Source organism: Lotus japonicus, chromosome 2, assembly GCF_012489685.1.
Source record: "Lotus japonicus ecotype B-129 chromosome 2, LjGifu_v1.2".
Lineage (NCBI taxonomy): Eukaryota > Viridiplantae > Streptophyta > Magnoliopsida > Fabales > Fabaceae > Lotus > Lotus japonicus.
This window is the reverse complement of record NC_080042.1, coordinates 48,194,553-48,216,248: the sequence shown is the minus strand read 5'-3', so window position 1 is coordinate 48,216,248 and position 21,696 is coordinate 48,194,553. Positions and strand designations below refer to the sequence as shown.

The 21,696-nt window shown below is 37.7% G+C and overlaps 3 protein-coding genes across 4 annotated transcripts in view; 2 read left to right on the top strand and 1 right to left on the bottom strand.

The window, feature by feature from the left end:
• Positions 1 to 9,369: 9,369 nt before the first annotated feature.
• On the top strand, positions 9,370 to 10,803 carry LOC130738181 (F-box/FBD/LRR-repeat protein At4g26340-like). The gene is made up of 2 exons (XM_057590112.1): positions 9,370 to 10,269; positions 10,383 to 10,803. Exons 1-2 carry the CDS (start codon positions 9,517 to 9,519, stop codon positions 10,794 to 10,796), a joined length of 1,167 nt encoding a protein of 388 aa, XP_057446095.1. The 5' UTR covers positions 9,370 to 9,516; the 3' UTR covers positions 10,797 to 10,803.
• A 331-nt stretch (positions 10,804 to 11,134) lies between these two features.
• Positions 11,135 to 21,696, top strand: part of LOC130738180 (ABC transporter C family member 10-like) — a 29,764-nt gene continuing 19,202 nt past the window's right edge. Inside the window, exons 1-4 of the mRNA XM_057590110.1 lie at positions 11,135 to 11,274; positions 15,607 to 15,866; positions 15,994 to 16,062; positions 16,224 to 16,298. The gene's annotated coding sequence lies outside the window, so the exon portion shown is untranslated. The remainder of the gene's footprint in view (positions 11,275 to 15,606; positions 15,867 to 15,993; positions 16,063 to 16,223; positions 16,299 to 21,696) is intronic.
• On the bottom strand, positions 17,107 to 17,824 carry LOC130738183 (uncharacterized). Of its 2 annotated transcripts, none has more exons than XR_009019249.1 (2): positions 17,643 to 17,824; positions 17,107 to 17,469 (listed from the first exon to the last, which is right to left on the bottom strand). XR_009019249.1 is itself a non-coding variant. In XM_057590114.1 (2 exons), exons 1-2 carry the CDS (start codon positions 17,648 to 17,650, stop codon positions 17,134 to 17,136), a joined length of 381 nt encoding a protein of 126 aa, XP_057446097.1. In that variant the 5' UTR covers positions 17,651 to 17,824; the 3' UTR covers positions 17,107 to 17,133. The 2 variants fall into 2 exon arrangements, 1 of the variants encoding a protein (XP_057446097.1); XM_057590114.1 differs by having other exon boundaries at positions 17,107 to 17,506.

Genomic DNA, 21,696 nt, shown 5'->3' with positions numbered 1-21,696 from the left:
ACTAATTCCAAAAATCTTCAGAGAAATGTTATAACTTCTATTAATCCTTATACGACAATCGTTTCGAGGCGAAACCCTAGGATCTATGAACGTCCGATTCCAATCATCGGAAGTTTGCCGAAACTAAAACCCTGATAGTTCAAAACCCTAAAATCAACCGATGATGAAGACTTTTTCTATTCGGAGCTTCAAATAAGGATTTCATCCGCGTACGCCCGCTCTAATCGACGTTCCAAATCTTTCTTCAGAAGGAAGTTTCTGCATCCGAGGTCAAAACCATAAAATGCATTTGAAGCCGGTAAGCATTAAAAACAAGCCTCGAAAACCAAAAATCATACCGATATTTCTGTGAAGAATTAGAAGATTCAGCGGGGAGAATATCGTGTCTAAAATACGTTGGAATCAGTAAGAAAGAATCGGAATCACTCTCATATTTTTATCTTAACTCTATGAGTTAAATCCTCCGATATCTAAACAAATCTGTACTGGTTTACAAAATATCTTTGATAAATATCTATTCATCCTTATCCAATCTTTGATAAATATCTATTCATCCTTATCCGATCTTGATAAATATCTATTCATCCTTATCCGATCTTGATAAATATCTATTCATCCTTATCCGATCTTTGATAAATATCTTCCATTTCATTCACTATATATATGTGTAGTTTGAAGAATGAAAAGAGAACAAAAATCTCACCCAAAAACCCACCCAAACCCACGGCCAACGAGGAAGGAGGAGGAGAAGAGTTTTTCGCCGGTTCTTGTCTGATCGTCCCACAGTTCGTTGCTACGCGTAGGCCTCAAGATTTGTTTGGAGGAACACTTGGAGCAGGAAAAGAGGATTGTGAAGGAGCCTTGCTTGAACACACTGGACGAGTTCGAGGTTAGGGCAACTTACTTACTAGCTATTTGTATTGTAGGCGTCGATAATTTCGACTTGAATATTGCTTGATATTGAGGATTGCATTGAATATTGTTTATCGCATTGATATGTTGATAATTGACTCGCATGCTTAATTGTTAAATGGTTAACTATAGGCTATGTGATTATTTGTTCACATGATATTTGGATTATATTGATTATATTGTGTCCTTCTATTACGCACTTGAATTGCTGACTATATTGAATATACCGTGCAATTGTGCGAATGAGTGAGGAACGTCAAGATAGTGGATAACGGGTAGTTATGCCAGACTCCTGAGCAAGTTTTATTGGTTGGCCAATCCAAGGGATAAGCCGGGGAACTAGTCAGTTCTGAGTATGTTGATACTCTTTTGCTCGTTGAGCAGTTTGGTTGGCCATCGAGACGGTGAGCCCAAGTGACTAGGAAAGTTACCAAATGCGATTAGCACTTCTTTGTGTACCTTAGGGTGTGGTAGAAACAATGTACTCTAGCTAGACACGCGTACCTTGGTGAGGACGATTCGTTGTTTGGCTAACCATATTGCATTCATGCATACATTTCTTGGAAAGTGTGCTGCTTTCCGAAGGACGATCTCAGATCGGACTTCATTGGAGCGAGATGCTTCACAGGAGCGAGATGCTTCATAAAAGCGAGATGCTTTACAGGAGCGAGATGCTTCATAAAAGCGAGATGCTTTAGCGGAGCGAGATGCTTCGGGTCATCGTGAGGGTGACATTTTATCCGGATCATATTTTGAGCATGACATTGCATTGGCACACCATGCACTTAACTATATTCGTTGATATATTGCTTATCGAGTTTTCGAGATATAACTTATTGAATTTTTGAGATATTGAATGTTGAATTGTTATTAGAAATCTGATAACATGTTATGTATATACCTTAGGGTAGACGATACAGAACTTATAGGTATATATACAACCTATATATATATATATACCCCTTTATTCATCACATGTTGCTTGTATTATCTATTATATTCTGTGAGTTGACCCTAGCGCCTTGGCTTTGTGTGTATGGTTGTGTTTGGGCGGTCGGCCTGCTGCCAGACGTCCAACAGCTGATTCAAGATGGTTCGTCATTCGGGGAGGATCCTGAGCGCAACGACTAGTACTGAGCCTTCGACGTGGACCCGGACTTCATGCATGATCGGATGAGGGTCGACGTTAGGAGTGTATTATATGGGGGATTGTTTTCACAGCTCTGATTGTCATTTCTCATTTTGGGGCAGGGTAGGTTCCCGACTATTAGCTTTTGTGTGGTTCTCTTCCAAGAGGATCACAGGGAGTTTGTCGGGCATATGAAGTCTTTCGAAGGCCGTTTGGGGCTGACTTATCTTCTTGAAAACTGTATTCATAAAACTCATGGCTCTGACCATGGGATGTACTTATTCGCCTGCGGGCACTATCTTCAATTACTTCATGTTTATTATCTTTGGGTTGAGTCTTCATTATGTTAAGTCTTCTATTTGAAAAGAAAACGAAAAAAATATTTACGCATTTTCCGCATTATTGATTTAAAGTCACTAAAGTGGCACCACCGAAATCGGGGTGTTACATTGTGGTATCAGAGCTTGTCGAGTCTTTCGGGAGTCTTTGGGGAATAGGTCTTCTGTGCTAGGTTGTGTGACTCTGCAAAGAGTGAAAATTGATTGTCTGCAAGCGATTTTTTTTCGCTTAGAATTGATTGAAGTTATTGCTTAATCATATTGTATAGTCATGCTAGATGCTATCTTATGATGAGTACTAACTGTTTGTTTGACTTAACAGAACCTAGATGTTATCCTAGGAATGGATTGGTTGTCCCACTATCATTGTCTTTTGGACTGCAACCGAATAAGAGATTTAGTAGTGTTAGTATTTACGATTGTAGTTAAATCTCGGAAAGTTGAAGATGATATGTCTGTTGAGACGCCGTCGGTCAACATTGGGACTAGAAGAGTGAAACAATCGAAGGGAAAGCAGAGTGCTTTAGTAAAAGTTATTTGGGACAAAGACACGGACGATGCTATATGGAATTAGAGGAGAAGATCAAGGGATAATATCCGGAGCTTTTTACTGAACCCTAAGTTTCGAGGACGAAACTTTCTTTTTGGAGGGTAGTAATGTAAGACCCAAGTTTTTAAGCTTAGAATAAGTGGAAGAGATTTCCATTTACGATTAGGCTTGATGTATCGTGAAGGAAAAACCTGAACAAGAGTTTATCGAATGGAATAAATTTATGAAGGAGAAAGTTCAGGAAAAGTCTAAGGATTGTATCAAAATCGATAAAAGGTATAACACGATCGATATACGCTTAAACCTAGGGCAGAAACCCTAGCAAATAGCTAGTTTTCACTTAAAGGCACGATGGAAGCTAATTCCAAAAATCTTCAGAGAAATGTTAGAACTTCTCTTAATCCATATATAACAAGCGTTTCGAGGCGAAACTCTAGGATCTACGAACGTCCGATTCCAATCATCGGAAGTTAGCCGAAACTAAAACCCTGATAGTTCAAAACCCTAAAATCAACCGACGATGAAGACTTTTCTATTCGGAGCTTCAAATGAAGATTCCACACGCGTACACCCATTTCTCCTGATGTTTTCCATCTTTCTTCAGAAGGAAGTTTTCTCTTCCGACATCCACTGCAAAAAGTAACTTATCGGGTAAAATAGTTTTACACCGACTTTGCATTAGTCACCTAAAATACAAGGAAACCTCTGTTGAGTTTTGGAATTCCGTCGCCAAAACCTATCTTAGAATTCACGGAGAATAAAGCCGAAAAAATAGGAATCACTCTTATATTTTTATTTTAACTCTATGAGTTAAATCCTCCGATATCTAAACAAATCTGTACCGGTTTACAAAATATCTTCTCAAAATATCTTTACAAAATATCTTCTCAAAATATCTTTGATAAATATCTATTCATCCTTATCTGATCTTTGATAAATATCTATTCATCCTTATCCAATCTTGATAAATATCTATTCATCCTTATCCGACCTTTGATAAATATCTTCCATTTCATTCACTATATATATGTTGTTGTAGCTTGAAAAATGAAAAACAAAAATCTCACCCAAAAACCCACCCAAACCCGCGGCCAAGGAGGAAGGAGGAAGGAGGAGGAGAAGAGTTTTTCGCTGATTCTTGCTTGATCGTTCCACAGTTCGTTGCTACGCGTAGGCCTCAAGGTACTGATGCTAATCCTTACTTCTGATCGTAATTCTGTAGCTTTTCTCTATGTCTTTATGTACTCTTAGTTTTGAGGTTTTTGCAAAACTATCCAAATAACTTCATCTCTCTATCTAAACTTATTCCCTACGTGCTCCTGAGCATGTTTAGCGGATTTCATCTCGCCGATTCTCGCCGAATTGCTGCCGAGTTTCAATTCTGCTCATAATACCAATTTTTGGCTAAAGTTCCAACCTTTGAGCTTAAAACCCTCGACTGAGCTTAGCGTTAGTAAGATTAGTCGTCATAATCGTCGTTGGTATCGACCCCATCTAATTTGTTTTTCGAAATTCTGATTTTGAGTTTCCGAGCTAAAAATATTGACCAAAATACCCCTGCGACAGTTTTCGATTCGATAATTTTTCTGAGAGTTTCCTTGGTCTAGATATCGCCTAAGAATACCTAGGAATCGATTTGGATCGAAGAAAAAGTTCGGAAACCCTATTTTACATAGTGGCCGAAACCTATTGCTTAGGGTACCGTGTCCAAGAATAATTTTTGGGTCTCTATGACCTGAGCCATTACGTAGCTCTTTCGATTGTCGAAATTTTGGCGCTGGTTTTGTGTCATTCCGAGTTTTGTAGCTCGAGTTATGCTCGTTTTAGCGAACGAGGTTCTGTCGTCTATCCATGCTTAAATATTGTACTCTGAAGCTTCTTAAGCTTTGTCTAACGCTAGTTAGTATTGTTTTGACCGAATTGACTTGTTTTGATTGACTTTCGCTTCGTTTGCTCAAAGATTCGTTTGGAGGAACACTTGGAGCAGGAAAAGAGGATTGTGAAGGAGCCTTGCTTGTACACACTGGACGAGTTCGAGGTTAGGGCAACTTACTTGCTAGCTAATGCTTTGTAGGCGTCGATAAATTCGACTTGAATTATTGTTTATGCATATGAATTGTCTGGATTGAAAATGTTTTCTGAAGGCTTCGGCTGACATGGGAGATTAGGATTTATCGCATTGATATGTTGATAATTGACTCGCATGCTTAATTGTTAAATGGTTAACTATAGGCTATGTGATTATTTGTTCACATGATATTTGGATTATATTGATTATATTGTGTCTTTCTATTACGCACTTGAATTGCTGACTATATTGAATATACCGTGCAATTGTGCGAATGAGTGAGAAACGTCAAGATAGTGGATAACGGGTAGTTATGCCAGACTCCTGACGAGTTTTTGGAAAAAGTTTGATGGGACGGACCGAGGTTCGTACCCTATTATTGTTTTATGGATCGAGACCTTCTCAAAGGAAAATCGAGTTTGAAAATGATATTGGAAAAACCCCATTTGAATTCACGTAAGAACTTGGGTTGTTCTGTCTAAGGCAAGAAGGGCTTTTAATGCGGCGTTGTGCCCGACCAGCTTACCTGGGAACTTCTCGGGCCATTACTTGGGTGATGATGGACCTTTTGTTTTGAGACCTTCTCCAGGGAATCATTGGAATTATGGGATCTTTGAAACTAATAGGATTAGAGACGAAACTTAAACAATTTCATAATGAACCTCCATAATGTATTAAACAACCTCAAAACCCTTAATATAATGATAAAAGACTCAGACGAAAGTTTAGGGCTTGAACATTAAGTTTTGAAAATGAGAAGTGTCGTCGGATCCAGGTTTCTGGGGAAACCATTGTGCGTTGGCACTTTGCTCGATGAGCAAGTTTTATTGGTTGGCCAATCCAAGGGATAAGCCGGGGAACTAGTCAGTTCTGAGTATGTTGATACTCTTTTGCTCGTTGAGCTGTTTGTTTGGCCATCGAGATGGTGAGCCATGGTAAGTTGAAAGGTCACTGAGTGCGAGCTGCATTCTTTTGCTCGTTGAGTAGTTTGGTTGGCCATCGAGACGGTGAGCCCAAGTGACTAGGAAAGTTACCAAATGCGATTAGCACTTCCTTGTGTACCTTAGGGTGTGGTAGAAACAATGTACTCTAGCTAGACACGCGTACCTTGGTGAGGACGATTCGTTGTTTGGCTAACCATATTGCATTCATGCATACATTTCTTGGAAAGTGTGCTGCTTTCCGAAGGACGATCTCAGATCGGACTTCATTGGAGCGAGATGCTTCACAGGAGCGTGCAGCTTCATAGAAGCGAGATGCTTCACAGGAGTGGTGATCCTGTGACACCCGGGGCTGACGAGGGCGGGGAGTGATCGCCGGTGCAGTGAGGCACGGACAAGGAGCGGCTCCTGGCAGGCTTCTAGGCGGAGGGTCACAGGAATGAGCCGATCTCACACCCGAACAAGAGGTATTCCGAGACTGTGTAGGGATGGACTATACAATTGAGGAGGGCATAAAGATTTGATTGGTACTACTCATAACAACAAGTTGCAACTTCTTTTCGGGAGCCCAACTCATAAGAACTCCATGGTTAAGTGTGCTAGCCTTGGAGCAATATTATGATGGGTGACCTCCTGAGAAGTTTTCCAGGGAAGTGCGCGAGTGAGGACAATACGCGCTGAAAAGACTCTTGTTGTTACCGTGAGGCCAGTCGTCAAGTCGGGATGTTACTAAAATCACTTGTCGGAACCCCAATTCAATAGCTAGTGACATAGCCCAACGAAGATATGAAGCTTCAGCAAGAAGAGGCGATAAAACAGAGAAAGAAGATTATGTTGCAGAAGCCATTACCTCCCACCCGAGTTCTGCGCCACCATGCCTAGTCCCGCGTCCGTTGGAGCTCGAAAGGATGGCAAACAATCAGAGTCAACAAAAGAGATAGCGCCAGGCGGAACCTCCTCCACCCAGACAGATTCGCCATAGGTGGATGCGTTCCTAGCTGAATAATCCGCCACGGAATTACTTGAGCACCTAGTAAAAGTAAAAATAGCAGAATCAAAATGCAAACTAAGTCTACGACAATCACTAATAATAGTAGCCAAATAGTTCCTCCCAGCTACTCCTGCCCTCCAAGCCTTGAATAGTTGTAGACAATCAACCTCGAAAATCACTTGTCGGAACCCCAATTCAATAGCTAGTGACATAGCCCAACGAAGACATGAAGCTTCAGCAAGAAGAGGCGATAAAACAGAGCAAGAAGATTATGTTGCAGAAGCCATTACCTCCCACCCGAGTTCTGCGCCACCATGCCTAGTCCCACATCCGTTGGAGCTCGAAAGGATGCATCACAATTAATCTTGATCTGGTCCAAGGCTGGCCTCTTCCAAACAGCAGCCACTTGACGCAAATGAGGATGAGAAACTGCCCCAATCGCAACACTAGCGAGAGCCCCAACCTTTTGAGTAAGTTGATTGATGCGCACCTGTTGCTGGTTAAAAACACTCTGGTTCCTAGCCTCCCATAGCTGGTATAACACGAACTGGACCATGGCCACCACGTCTTCATCATCAATCCGCAGAATGTCTCCCCAAAATTGATGGAACGTCGGGTACCTCTCCACCCGCAAAGGTAGCGAAGATCCATACCAGACAGCTAAAGCAATCGGGCAGCAGAGGAAAATATGCTCCACCGTCTCCGTGTCCTGGCCGCGCAACCCGCAAGATGGATCAACATCCATGTGCCTCTGGAATAGCTTGTCTCGCACTGGAAGACAGCCACGTATAGCTCGCCACGCTGTCTCTTTGTACCTGGGAATAGCTGGGCTGGCCCAGAACTTCCTCCATAGGCTCAGTCGCTCAGGCACAAAGAAGAAGAAGTGGAAGAAGACGACTCCTTCTCAACAAGTAGCTCTCGAATCATTGAATAACCTGCTTTTGACGTGTAATGTCCATCTGGCTGATTTAAATTTATTGCTTCATTAGTGTTGTTCCTCATTATATAATTTTGAGGTCTTTTCATTTTTTATGATTTGTATATAACGAATGAGTTGACCAATATAATCTGGGTAAATAGCCAACTTGGTCCCTGAAAGTGTCAACCGCCTTCAAGTTGGTCCCTAAACTTCTAAAATGTCTCCCGCGGTCCCTGGATGTGGCAAAATGCATTCAAGTTAGTCCCTGATGTTAAAAATCTTAACAGACGTTAACGGAGAGGCTGACATGTCACAATTTTTTCCACTTGGAAATTCCACGTAGGAAATAGATTTTACTGAAACATTAAATCTTCAATTTAGTCCTTATGGTGAAAAAAAAAAATTTCTCTCCCCCATCTTCTTCTACCTCTCCCCACCACCATCACCCTCTCTTCCTCCCCTTTCCTCCCCAACCGTCCACCCACTCCACCACCACCAGTCTAAAATTCCAACTCAAGAACCATAAAACAAAAAACCCCAAATTTTCAATACTATCACATGTTGTAACTTCTATCACAAAACTTAATTTTTTCTTTTTTTTTGAAATGAATCACAAAACTTAATTCATAGACCTTAATTCACACAACCCAGAAAATACATTACAAATTTCATATTTTCCTCTGAAAAATCATCATAATTGTTATAAAATATATACACACAAAAAAGAGCAAAACAAGTTAATGTTAGAAAGATAAAAGTTACCTGGGTATCAATGGCTTTGTACACAACACCGTAGGTACCTTCACCAAGGACTTCATGCCTGAGATGCCTATCAAATACTTTCTTGGACGGATCGTTTTCCGCCATATATTCTCTCCCGCAAATTGGTGGTGAGATGCTAGTAAACTCTCAATTACAGCAGAAATTAAGCTTCAAAATTTAGAATTTACAAGTGGTTCATCTGAAAAAATGTTAGGGTTTCAAGGGGAAAGATCCATAAATTGTCAATTAGGGATGAAAGAAAATTTGGGGTTTTTTGTTTTATGATTTTTGAGTTGGGGTTATAGAGTGGTGGTGGTGGTGGAGGGGGTGGACGATTGGGGAGGAAGGGGTGATGGTGGTGGGGAGAGGTAGAAGAAGATGGGGAGAGAAAGAAAAAAAATCACCAGGGACTAAATTGAAGATTTAATGTTTCGGTCAAATGTCTTGCCTACGTGGAATTTCCAAGTGGAAAAAAACGTAACATGTCAGCCTCTTCGTTAACGTCTGTTAAGATTTTTAACGTCAGGGACTAACTTGAATGCATTTTGCCACATTCAGAGATCGCGGGAGACATTTTAGAAGTTTAGGGACCAACTTGAAAGCGATTGACACTTTCAAGGACAAAGTTGGCTATTTACCCAATATAATCTATATAGCAGTAAGTTTCAAGGTATAAGGCACGAGTAATTTTTTCTTTTAGTATTTATCAATTTAATTTAATTTTCCTAAACTCTAAATCCTTTGAAATTTGGGGAGTAGTAAGTGACACCACCTTAGGATTAGCTTACCATTCATCATCAATCACCACAAACACAAACCACTGTTCCGACTTCGGAGAAAACACCACTTCCGAGTGCACCGTTCTCACCGTCGCTTCCGCCGATACAGATCCGAAATCCGGCAAACATGGCAGACAGGATTAGCATGTTATCAGATGAACTCCTCTCTCACATTCTCTCATTTCTCCCAACTCAACAAGCAGTTACCACAAGCGTTCTCTCAAAGCGATGGAAACCCCTCTGGATCTCAGTCCCCGTTCTCGACTACGACGAAGAAATCTACCTCAGGAACAAGGAAAAACCTCAACCCCATTTTTGCTTCGAAAGGTTCGTACACGCAACCCTTCTAGCCAGAGATTTCCACCAACAACCCATCACAAGCTTCCGTCTCAAATATGGTGTTTCTTGTGCTGCCCCCAATGTCGGTCATCGCCACGCGAACGCCGATGTCAATGTTTGGGTAAACACGGCTGTACGACGCGGGCGGGGGATTGAGAATCTTGACATTGAGATGTTTTCTCGAAATTATATTAGTTTGAGCTGCTGCATTTTCAGCTGTAGAACTCTTGTTGTTCTTAAGTTGAAAGGGCTATATCTTACTGATTATTGTTCTGTTGAACTTCCCTCACTTAAATCCCTATATTTGGTTCAAGTTGAATTTGTAGAACCTCAAAATCTTATGGAGCTTCTTTATGGGTGTCCTGTTCTTGAGTATTTGAAAACATATGATATGTATTATGTTGATGAGGCTGATTTCTGTGAGGAAGGCTTTAAAACCTTACCCAAGTTGGTCGCGGCGGATCTGCATTTTTTGGGCGTGACTCGTATCAATATTATTCTGAAAGCAATGTGTAATGTGGAGATTTTGAGCATTAAACAGGTTTGAATATGTTAGAAAGGAAAAAAATTGTGTTTAGTTTCATGTCCGGTTTCATTTTTAGATCATGTAATGTAATCTATATTTGTCATAATTTGTGTTTATAACTATTGCAGAATGAAGTTGATGATGGGGTGCCTGAATTTCGTCATGTAAGACATTTGTCCCTCTTCTTGGATACTCATAACTGGCATTGGGTGCTTTTGATGCTCAAGAATTGCCCCAAGCTTCAAAGTCTTGAACTTGATTTGCTTTTTTCTTTTGACGTTGAGGATGTTCTACCTGACTCTCATTTTGTTGTTCCTGAATGCCTAACATCACACTTTACTAAGTGCTATCTCAAACATTACGGTGGCACGAAAAGTGACCTACAATTTGCAAAATATATTATGGAAAATTCAACATCCTTACTGTCCCTGACAATTCACAGTGCTTCAAGTAATCCATTGAAACAACTTGAAGAGCTACAGGATTTAGCTTTATGCCCTAGGAGATCTGCGTCGTGTCAACTTTCATTTTCATTTGAATGAAAGGTTTTTAGTAGTTGCAAACTGGTCCTAGATGACTCCATATGCCATTTATTAATATATAATGCAAATATTGCATTTGAAGAACATGGACGGTATAATTTTTTCTCTTTGTGTACCCATTATCTGGTTATTGTCTGATGCTTCATATGCCAGTGGTGTAAATTGAAATTACTATTTCATATGCCGGTGATGTACTGTTTTCTCTCCAAAAAAAAAGAAAGCTAGGCCCTAGGCTGTAGATTGTAGTGGACCTCTCCCCTCTCACATTCTTCCAACCTGAACTGCTCCATCCTCTCTCTTTCACCACCGTGGTGCCGTCGTACAGCCTGCATTTGCAACGAAGAACCAGCGCCGCAGCCTAGCAAGCGCCGTTCTCCACAGTTCTCCGTCGTGCTTGAAACGAGTGGCTGTTGAACACAGCGCGGCCAATTGAAGAAGCAAATCGGAGGGAGAAACATGCACAAGTACGGGAATAAAGGTAAGTCACAGAAAGTTATATGCACTTTATATATCTGCATCTTCTAAATTATTTCTAGGCAATTTCTGCGTATATATAATAATGTTAAAACTATTGAAGGGGACTTTGTATGTATTCTCTATGACAGTTTGTTGTGAGATCCTGGTTGCTTCTTTTTGTTCGTGATTCTCATCTTAATTGATTCTTATACGTGTTCATAGGTACTGGTTCTTGTTTGACTGTAATGTCAATTTTACTTTAATAAGGCATATATGTGTTTGTTTGTGCTCTAGATTTTTGTTGGATGTGGAATATTTGTAGTGGGTTTCTGGTGTGGTGTAAAACTACTTCTCGGATTTGAACTAATTAGGCTACGCTTGCTCCGATCTTTAAAACAATGGGAATGGCATGTGTGGATATTCTCTACTGATTTTGTAGTGCACTTCTTTGGTTTTGGCATGGTACTATTTCTGTGGGATTTGACGCATTTAACATGTCTTTGGAGACAAAAGTTCAATGTTCAAGTTTGTATGATGTCCTTGAGTTTTGTATGAGTTGTGTGATCTGTGTCACTTTTAGTTGTGTCAGTAATGCATTATGCTGATATTAAAGCCTTCAAGTGAAATTCCTCCTCCATTAATTTAAGGTAAAGCCTTAATTAGCTCAAGGCTTCCATAGCTTTAACTTTTCAGGCCTTGATGCCAATTCTTATTATCATACTTAGTTTAGGCCTTTAAATGCATAGGGCAATTATAAGAACCTATATGCTTGGTAATGAATTGAAAGTAACTACTTTTGTTTTGGAGGGTTTAGAAGTTTAAATTTCAAAGTCAAAGAAAAAATCACTCCTAGACAGTTTCCAAGTAATGCTATCATAAATCCAAAAGAGCAGATCAGTTTGGTTTCTCAGGATAAAAAGAAGGAGGAATAGAAGAAAGAACCAACCAAGAATTTGGTTGATAATCATAAGAAGTTGGAGATAAATGAATCACTTGCTAAAGTTGTAGAGCCTATTTCTCCAAGAACCGTCCAGGCTTTTAACGAGGCCGTGATAAGAAAAAGGAAAGATTGCAAAAGAGGAATTTGTTACATTGTCTGAAGAGTGCTGTTATGAACCTTAGCCGAGGATCTGGTCACGGGTCTGGACATAGAGAAATTCTTCTTGCGACCCAGTGTGTAGAAAAGAAGTGGACTCGTCCTTGACAGAGCCTCTTCTAATTTACAGTTCTTAGTAAAATTCCTCGATTGATTTTTATTCCATTCTGAAACCCTTTTTATAAGGATTGATATACTAGGAAATATGGAAACTAGAATCCTATATGATTGAGAAACAAATCCTAAGATCTAATCTGATAAGATAAGAAACAATAAAATCCTATTTAATAAAGAAAGATAATCAAATTTTAACTAATAAAGAAATAACAATAAAAATAGAAATATCCTTAATGAACTTAACAAATCTGCCTTTTAAGAAACAAATAATACAAAATTACAAACAAATTAAATCAGCATCCATATCATCAATTTAAATCTGCGAGGGTAAGGTACTAAGGTAGTAAGTTTTTCCTCTAGTGGTTTCGCAAGCAATAACAAGAACATTTATTTTTCTTCTTCTTATCAACCTCCATCAAGGTAGTCAGAAGCGGGATTTAGCAATAAAGCGTGGAGGGTCCAAAAGCGTAAAGCGCTAAAGCGTAGGCTTTAGCCGCTTTTGCCAGTTATATATATATTATATATATTTACACTTGTAAATATTTATATGCATATAAATGGTATAATTGGCATCAATATCATAATTCTGAGATGGTAAAATAAGCTATAAGACACTATAAACTACAACTTATAGCTTATAGTTTAGAGCACAGAGGAATATTAAAGCTATTTTACGAAGAGAGAACAGAGAGAGGTGTTCATTAACCCATTCGAACAGTGACAAAACCATTGCTCTTAGTAACCCATTTCACAAAGAGAGAACAGAGAGAGGTGCTCTTAAAGTTTCGAACAACAGAACAGAGAGACAGAGTCGAAGGAAGAAATAGAAGAAGATTTGATGAACAGAAGTTTCGAACAACAGAGAGAGAGAGAGACAGGGTCGAAGAGGAACAACCCTGCAAATTGAGTCGCCGGCGGCAGCGGTGGCTGCGCAGACAGCGAGAGAAAAACACAGAATCGCGAGAGAGGCAGAAGCTTCAAAATCGTGAGAGAGGGGCTCAAGATGGTAGAGGAACAATTGAAAATTAGGTTTAAAATCCCTAATTTTAGCAAACCGGGTCAAAAAACTTGGAAATAAGCGAACCTGGCTGAAGCGCAGAAGCTTCAAAATCGCGCTTCTGCCACGCTTCTTCTGATTCTCGCTTTAGTTGCGCTTTGAAGCACAGAGCTACCTCAAGCGCGCTTTAGCACACTTTAGTGCTTCAAAGCGCGCTTCTGACTACCTTGACCTCCATGAGATCAAAAAGGGAAACCTTTATGTCAAGCTAATGACATTAAACAAGCTGGGAGGCAAAATATTGTTTACTGTTTTGTTTTCAAATTTTCAGCTTCTTAATAAAATTTTGCATTCATCATCATTTTAATTCTCAAACCAAGAGAAGTGTTTCAAGAATGAAGAATTCAGGATAAAGGGATTCCAAATGATTTAAGAGAAGTTTATGTGTGTAAAAGTGCTAAGTATTGAAGAAATTATAAAAGCTTAGAGAGCATACCACACCCCTTCAACACATAGCTACATCCCGAAAGGGAGTTATCTACGGGCAAAGCATTTTCAATGAACAACAAGGCACTTTGTGCACGTATCTACTTTCATTTTGAAAGTAGCTACGCGCATCAAAGTAGCTACATGCATCATACATACTATATGTGGCTGAACCTGTGAAAGTAACTATGCTCATCATATTTGTCACTCAAGCCGCAACAGTCCCTTCTTCTCTCCTCTTCAAATTTTCTTCATCTCTCTTAAAAGGAACTTCGTCCTAAGGCTTGAAAACATCAATCCAACAAGGGAGACCAGGATTTTTGGAGTGAGTTCTCAAGAATCAAGCTCAATTTGGGATTTATGGCCCATTTTTCTTCACTTTTCATGTAAGCCCTAAACTATTGAATCTTTCCATTCCTTGATACCCAGTTGAAATTGTTGGAGTAGTGAAATAGGTGTTTTATATTTCATTGTAGTGTTTGGAATAATTAGAATTAGTTATGATGTGGACCATTTTTAAATGATTTACCTTGCGGGGAATCTATTTTGTTTTTGTTAGTTAAATTGTTTTAATTTTCTTTTTCTTTCATATATAAATTAGGTTTATACCGATTGGTTAGATTGAATTTATATTCTCTTTTGAAGTCATTAAGACAATATTTGAATTGATTTAATGGGTGAAACGATTGTGGAGCTTATTATTGAAAGTTTTGAAACTCTAATGTTCAATTGAATTTTAGCTTTGGGGTTCTATGAATTTGATTGGTCTTGTACTCTGAAGAGGCAATCAACACTTATTAACTTAAATTGGTAAAATTCTAAATGATTGTTCAGTAGAGAATTATGTGTTTACGATTGTGATTAAGACTCAATTCGAATTCAAAGACTCTTTTGATGAATTTAAATAGTTATATTTCTGAAATACTAAGATATTGAATAACTGATTCCTAGGGATTGACGTTTCTCTTCTTAACATTTTTATTTGATTTAATCTCTTCCAATTTCTCTCTTAGATAAGAACCTTGGTGGAACCATATGCAAAAAGCTAGCTGTTGTAGAATCCCATACCTTGCAATTGGGTCCTAAACTTCCACCACACTCTGCAGCCCCGGTGCCCATGCGGGCAAGCATTGCACTAGCCCCTTTGACTAGTCCCGGGTGAACACTGCAATGCCGGCGTCACCACGCGCGCCGCCCGTTTGCAGCTGATAGACATGGTGGAAGGCTCTGTTACCAAATACCAATTGCTAAGAACCTTGGGAGAAACATACCACAAAAGCTAGCTGTCGTAGCTGGAGAGCTATGGCCTTATAAACCCCAGATTAGAATCTCATACTTCCAATGTGGGACTCAAGTGTCATACCTTGCAATTCAGTCCTAATAGTCTCATTATTTGAAATTTGCTAAAGCCAAACAATCCCTAGTTTACTTTGAGTTTATTCCTATTATATTTTCATTTGTTTAGTCTAGATTTGATTAGTTAGCTATCGAGTAATTGTGAGAAGGATGCAGTTGTTTTGACATCTTGTACTGCATTTAATTACAAATTCTATAAATCTTTTGAGAGTGAACCGCGACAAAATGTGTGTCAAATTTGGTGTGGCGAGTGTCAATGGTGAGTTAAGAACAAAAAAAACTGACTGTTCTAATTATATCAGGAATCTCTACTCCAAGATGATGCTAGAATTTGAGTTCGATAATTAAAAAAAAAAACACAGAAACAGGTTCTTGCTAAACCTTTAGAGTTCGAGCAACAAAACATGGAGGACTGCATTCCAGTTGGCTCATATGCTAGGCTGGATATCATGGAAATGCCCAGTGATATTACTTCAAAGTTATGCATCCTTGCTAAGACAGTCCCAGTTACAGCACATGGCTTGTTGAAGCATGAGTCTAAAATATTTGTCCTTCATTTCAGGTGTGTTTATGCTTTATCATTTTACTATTTTCACTATCAGTGCATTTCAGTGTGCTTTAACTGGTACTTGTTGAATTTTCAAAAGATGTGTCATGAACTGAAGTCACTTGTTTTTTGTGGCGTGAAGAAGCATTATGATGCCCCCATCAAATCCATGGAAAAGTTAATATTTCAGGTTTCAGCAGTTTATTGTTAGGTATGCTATTTTATTTGATCAACCATGTCATAAAATACATCTCTTCAAGAAAATAATCTTCTAAAGTGTAATTGTTGTGATTTTAAAGTTATAAGATATCTGTGACAATCAATTATAAATCTGTTTAGCTTATTTGACGTTTTAAACATTTTGCGGTGCAGTTACCCCCAAAAGAGTATCAAAATGTAAAGCTTCTGTGAAACACACGTTTTATAATCCAGAGTATGTGGTTCAAGGTGAGAAAATGTTGTCCAGTTTCTGGAATTATTTGATGTTACATGGATGGTAGTGCATAGTTATTGGAAGGGTTTATGCTTTGAAAATTGTTCTCAGCTATCACCGTAATGAGAGTTTTTTAATATGGATGGTGATTGCAGCCTGTAGAGTTACTAGGTAGTTACCCGTGCGATGCACGGTCACTAATTTTATAAAATTAAAACATTTGTTATTTTATAATCTAAAATATTTAATAAAATATAATTAGTGTTTTATCAATCAAATATACTAAAGATTAATAATGCAATTGATAAGTATTGTAACTTTGTTTAACGAAAAAAGAGAATATAATCAAATTAAAAAAAATAATTATCTAAAGAACAAAGTGTAATATGTCAAAAAATTTATCTCCCTAAGTTTAGATATAGTTATTTAAACTATTATAATTCTTGTTTTTTTTGTTTTTATTAGATTCAAGTGTCAATGAGTAATTATACCATATTTAATTTAATTTACATCTCACTCAAGTACTAAGTGATTAATATTGAAAAGAGTCTTATAGATATGCACGTTTACTGCAAACCAATTTTATACCAATAACCAATTTTATAATAATAAATTTCACATTAAATTTTAATCAAAACCAAATTACATTTTTTTTTTAAATGAACCAAAATACATTTGTAATGTGTTAAAATTCAATTTGGTAATCGAGTAAAAACTTTAAATTGTAGAAAAAGAATACCAAATAACAAAACATTATAATTAACAACCAAATTTATACGTTAAAAAAAATATAAAAAATTTGTACACATTATTAGATAGATATCATTCCAAACAAATAGATTTGAACAATTAATTGTATATTTGCATTAACATGGCATATAAGGCATATGACACACCCATGTGACCTTGATAAACAGAGATGCACACTTTTAATGGACCTTGCAGCAATGGCAGGTCCCCCTGGCGTGTCTTTAATTTAAGGGAGAAAGATTTTATGATAAATACATAAACACATAACCTATCATTTCTCTGCATGTCATTTCTCAAAGAACCATTAACCATATACTTTGTTATTGTTTCCACAGAGCCTCGTGGGCTATCTAGCATAACACCATAGAAAGCTACCACATTTGGATGGTGCAAGTCTGTCAGCTTGATTTCCCCATTCCAAAAGTCATCTCTCACCTTGATGCATAAACAAAAAACAACTGAAGATAGATTCCTAATTACCAAAGAAAGTAGGGGATTATAGAAATAAAAACAAATCAATAATAATGAGATACAGACCAAGTGGTCCTGCTCTTAAGGCTTTACAGCAAAACACCTATCATTAATTTGCTCAATTTCTACATCAGTACCTTTCCATTTTCCGTGATATGCAGTCCCAAAGATCTGAGAACCTAATTCTATCAGTTCTTCAAGGCCAGTATTCTTCATAACCTAACCACATTCCCACAGCAAGGTTTTAGCTTAGTTGAGCCAACAATATTTTCATAGAAGAGAAAACATACATGATAAACATGAACCAGCCCAAGTAGGAATAAATAAAAAGTTTCCTCACAATTCAGATCATTGCCTTTTGAAGGACCAAACATTGAAGTATGTGTTTTCTTTGTTTGTCTGCATCAAATTAACAAAAATGTTTGGTGATGAAATTAAGAAACTCATTATTTCAAAACGATAAGAAAAGAAAGAAACAATATGGACGGTAACAAATATGAAATTTTGTAAGCTTTAAAGAAAGGTGTTACAAAATATTTTTGCTAGCTGGAAAATCAAAGCGTTAAATGAGCTTCAAGAACTGCTCTTACCAACAAAATCACAATCAAATAATATTCTAAAAATAAGGAGTATAGAACAAATGTGAAGATCCATATTATATCATATACCAATTCAAAAACAACTCCAACGGAAAAAGAAAGCAGTAATTGTTAAAACTGAAATAAGCATAACCTTTCCATTTGCCACTAACCTTCAAAACTCTTTCATTCATTTTATTCATGAAGCCTCTTTGCTTCATATGGGGTCCTTCCAAAGCAAGAGCATTCCAATTGTTTCTCCATAATAGTACTGCAAAGCCAACGGTTGGCACTTCTCTGAGTAGGATTATAGTATAGCTCTTAGTTTTCTTCATTATCTTCTTGTATCTAGAGGTCCAAAGAGAAATTAAATCAATCATTCATGATGGATATATGTATTAATAGAAGTTACGTGATAACAAAAACCAACAATATAGAAAGCTACAAGTCAAATGTTACCTTACAAAGCAATTTGAGGGGTTGATGAAAACGTGGATCCAAGTGCCTATGTTACCTAACTCAGTTATTATTCATTATCAGTTGTAACATAACACTTCCATTGATTTTCTAGTGTCAAGTGCCTATGATTGACAAAAAAGATTGATGTTATCATTCTGGTGACAACAGACCCATCCACGAAAACACTTACAACTGTGCACTATTTGAACAAATCAGAATCACAGGTAAGACCAAGTGACAAACAAGTATTACCCAGTCAAGTCTTTTTAAGAATAAAAATATTCACAAGCTAACAGAACTATTCAATGAATATGAATCCAATCTTTTGTCTAAAATGCAAGATAAGGATAATAACATATTTGCAACTTGGCCTATTCCATAATATATAACTTTAACTAAATATAATATTTGCTGACTCTTTCATTATCTCACTTAAAAAGACCTCAAGTCCTACCAAGTAACAACTAATTAATACATACTATGAATCTTTCTGGTGCGTGACACCCTGCCAAACCTGATTATGAAAATAAAGGAAAAGGTGACAAGATCATTTTGACAAGTTTCAAAACAGCCCCTTTATGGCAAGCCCAATATCAAGTGACAACGATTTTCAAAAGCATGCCATATGCACCTTTCACAAGTCACAAACAATTTTCATTCATGTCATTGGTTCAAACAATACCAGCTGCATCAATTTTACTAAAGAATCCAAAACCATCATTGTTTTTTGAAAAGATAATCATATTAGATATAATAGAAGAGTCTTGGGAACATAGCTCTCCCAAGTAAGCTAAAAACAAAGAGACAATACAGAAAATCAAATAATGAGTCAAAGCATACAACAAGAAACTCATAGAGACACAAAAAAGACAGCAAAAGAAATCTAACAGAAAAGCCAAAAACTGAAACCAACAATCAACAAAACACCATACATGTGATCCAATACCAAGGCACACTTCTTCAAGTGTTGAGCCACGCAACAGCACCTCAAAGACCTCCACATATACTACTTCCACAGTCCTCAAAGTGCAGAAACAAACTCTGCATAATTAGACCCGAGCACAACAGCGATCTTGAACCTCAGGCTACAGCAAAAAGAGACAATGGTAGCAGCAGCGATAACATATGGGGTGCAAGACTTGGTTCCACACTTGCAGTTTCCTATTTGCAAAGTGAGAAACTTCAAAACACACACAATATCACAGAAAATACCTATAGGAAATTTCTTTGGAATAGTTGAGTCCACTGACTTATACACAACCCCACTAGATTCCTCAATTGCAGTTTCCTATTTACAAAGTGAGAAACTTGAGAAATTATCACATGTTCAACACTAAGGTATATGCAGCCTAAGAGGAAAATGTTTCATATACATAGATAAAAGAGTCATAAAAATAAGATTAGAATAGAAAAAGGAATGAACTTTACCTAGGGTAGAAGTGGATAGAGTTTGCTGCACTGAAATTCTGATACAACAACACAACAAAGAAGATGCAAAAACTCTATCACCTCTTACTATAATTTAAAAAAGAAATAAAGACAAATTTAAGGGTATTAGTATCACCACTTACAAAAGTGGTAGCATCTTCAACAAACTATGGCCTGGCTGCAGAATGCATTCAAAAATCAATCCAAATAAACAAAATTTATCAGAAAGTGAATAATAAAAATAGAATCTCTTTGAAGTTCTTAATTTTTGAATGCATTGGATACCTTGCTGAAGACCCATCACCTTCGTAAGCAGGTTCTTTTCTAGCCCCTGTTTTTGGTCTCGCTTCATCGCCGTGAATCTCCCTCACCACTGTGGACTCCGCCACAACAACCTTCTTCCTTTGACTCCAGCGTCATACAAAAGCTCTTCATTTTCCTGTGTGGTATGAGTGTGTGCCACAAAAATCTGAATTGGAGTGCCTTATATAGGGATCAATTGACCATAAAAGTGATGTAAAGTATACTCCTAACTTGAATTGGTGCAGAAAAGTAATTGAAAAGTGTTCACTTACAGTGTCTGTGTTCAAGAAAGTAGAATAAAGGCAAAAAAAAAAATCAGATAAAGGAGGAAAAGTTTTTAACGTGCTTGAATTACTCAGAAAAGTAAAATCCATGTTGAAAGGTTTTGGTTAGGCATAGAAAAAAAGATTACCAGTTATAAAAGGTATTCTTTGCCTGCTTTTAAATAAATTGAAAAAAATTATTAATGAAATACCAGAAGTGCCCCTCATCTGATTCAATTATTTCAATTACCTTTACCAAATTCAACCAACCCCATTTCTCAAGAAAAACGTTCGATCCAAAATTAAAAAAATTGCAGATTGGGAGAGATGGCTGACCTTAGGATTGTGAATTTGCAAGTTGGAATCTGGAAACGGAAGCCAATTGGCCTTCACCACCACCAAATCAGCCATTAATTCCCTTTTCCGAAACACCAGATTTACAGCAATGGAACAAAGATCTGGGCACGAATTTCGTTCTCACATTGCGGCTGTTGAAGGGGATGCACGGCAGAGATGGAAGAATAGAGACAGTTATGGGTTGTCTGCGATGGTGGTGCTCGCAGTGGTGCTCGCGGCGGTTTCCGGTGCTGAGATTCTGGTGGAGGAGGGGGGAGAAGGTAGAGGATGTTCAGATTCAAAGAGAGGAAAGTGGGTAGAGCATATAGAGGGTATTATTGTAACCTAACTTTTTAATTTACTTTATATCAAGTAACTATTACCTCTTGTAGCAGAAAATTTCTGACAAAAATAAAATAAGATAAATGACAAAAAGTATGTATCCTAACCACACACGGTGAAAAGAAACAAAAAGGCACCAAAATAGGACCAAAAAGTACCCCAAATCATGACCTTATGGTGCACCAACACACATGCTATAAAACTCTTAGTGAACAGTAGAAATTAGCTTCTTCCTTTGTAGTGTTTATAGATATACCAAACGCGGTCTTCATATGCTAATCAAAGAACCTGTTAATACATATGGTATGGTAGTCATGTAGAAACCTTTACTGTTAATCTTAATAAAACAGATTATATATTGCTTAGTCAGACTTGTGCATTCCATGATTTTTCAGCATAACCAATTGTTTGATCTGTTTTCCATTACTTATCCTGAGTTTTCTATCAATATGAATTGAGGTCCTACCTGATGATTTTCTTGT

Excerpts from the sequence above, each read along its gene's own strand:
- LOC130738181 (XM_057590112.1), top strand. The coding sequence starts at position 9,517 with ATGGCAGACAGGATTAGCATGTTATCAGATGAACTCCTCTCTCACATT. Across the intron at positions 10,270-10,382 it reads AGATTTTGAGCATTAAACAG|AATGAAGTTGATGATGGGGT; the intron begins GTTTGAATATGT and ends TAACTATTGCAG.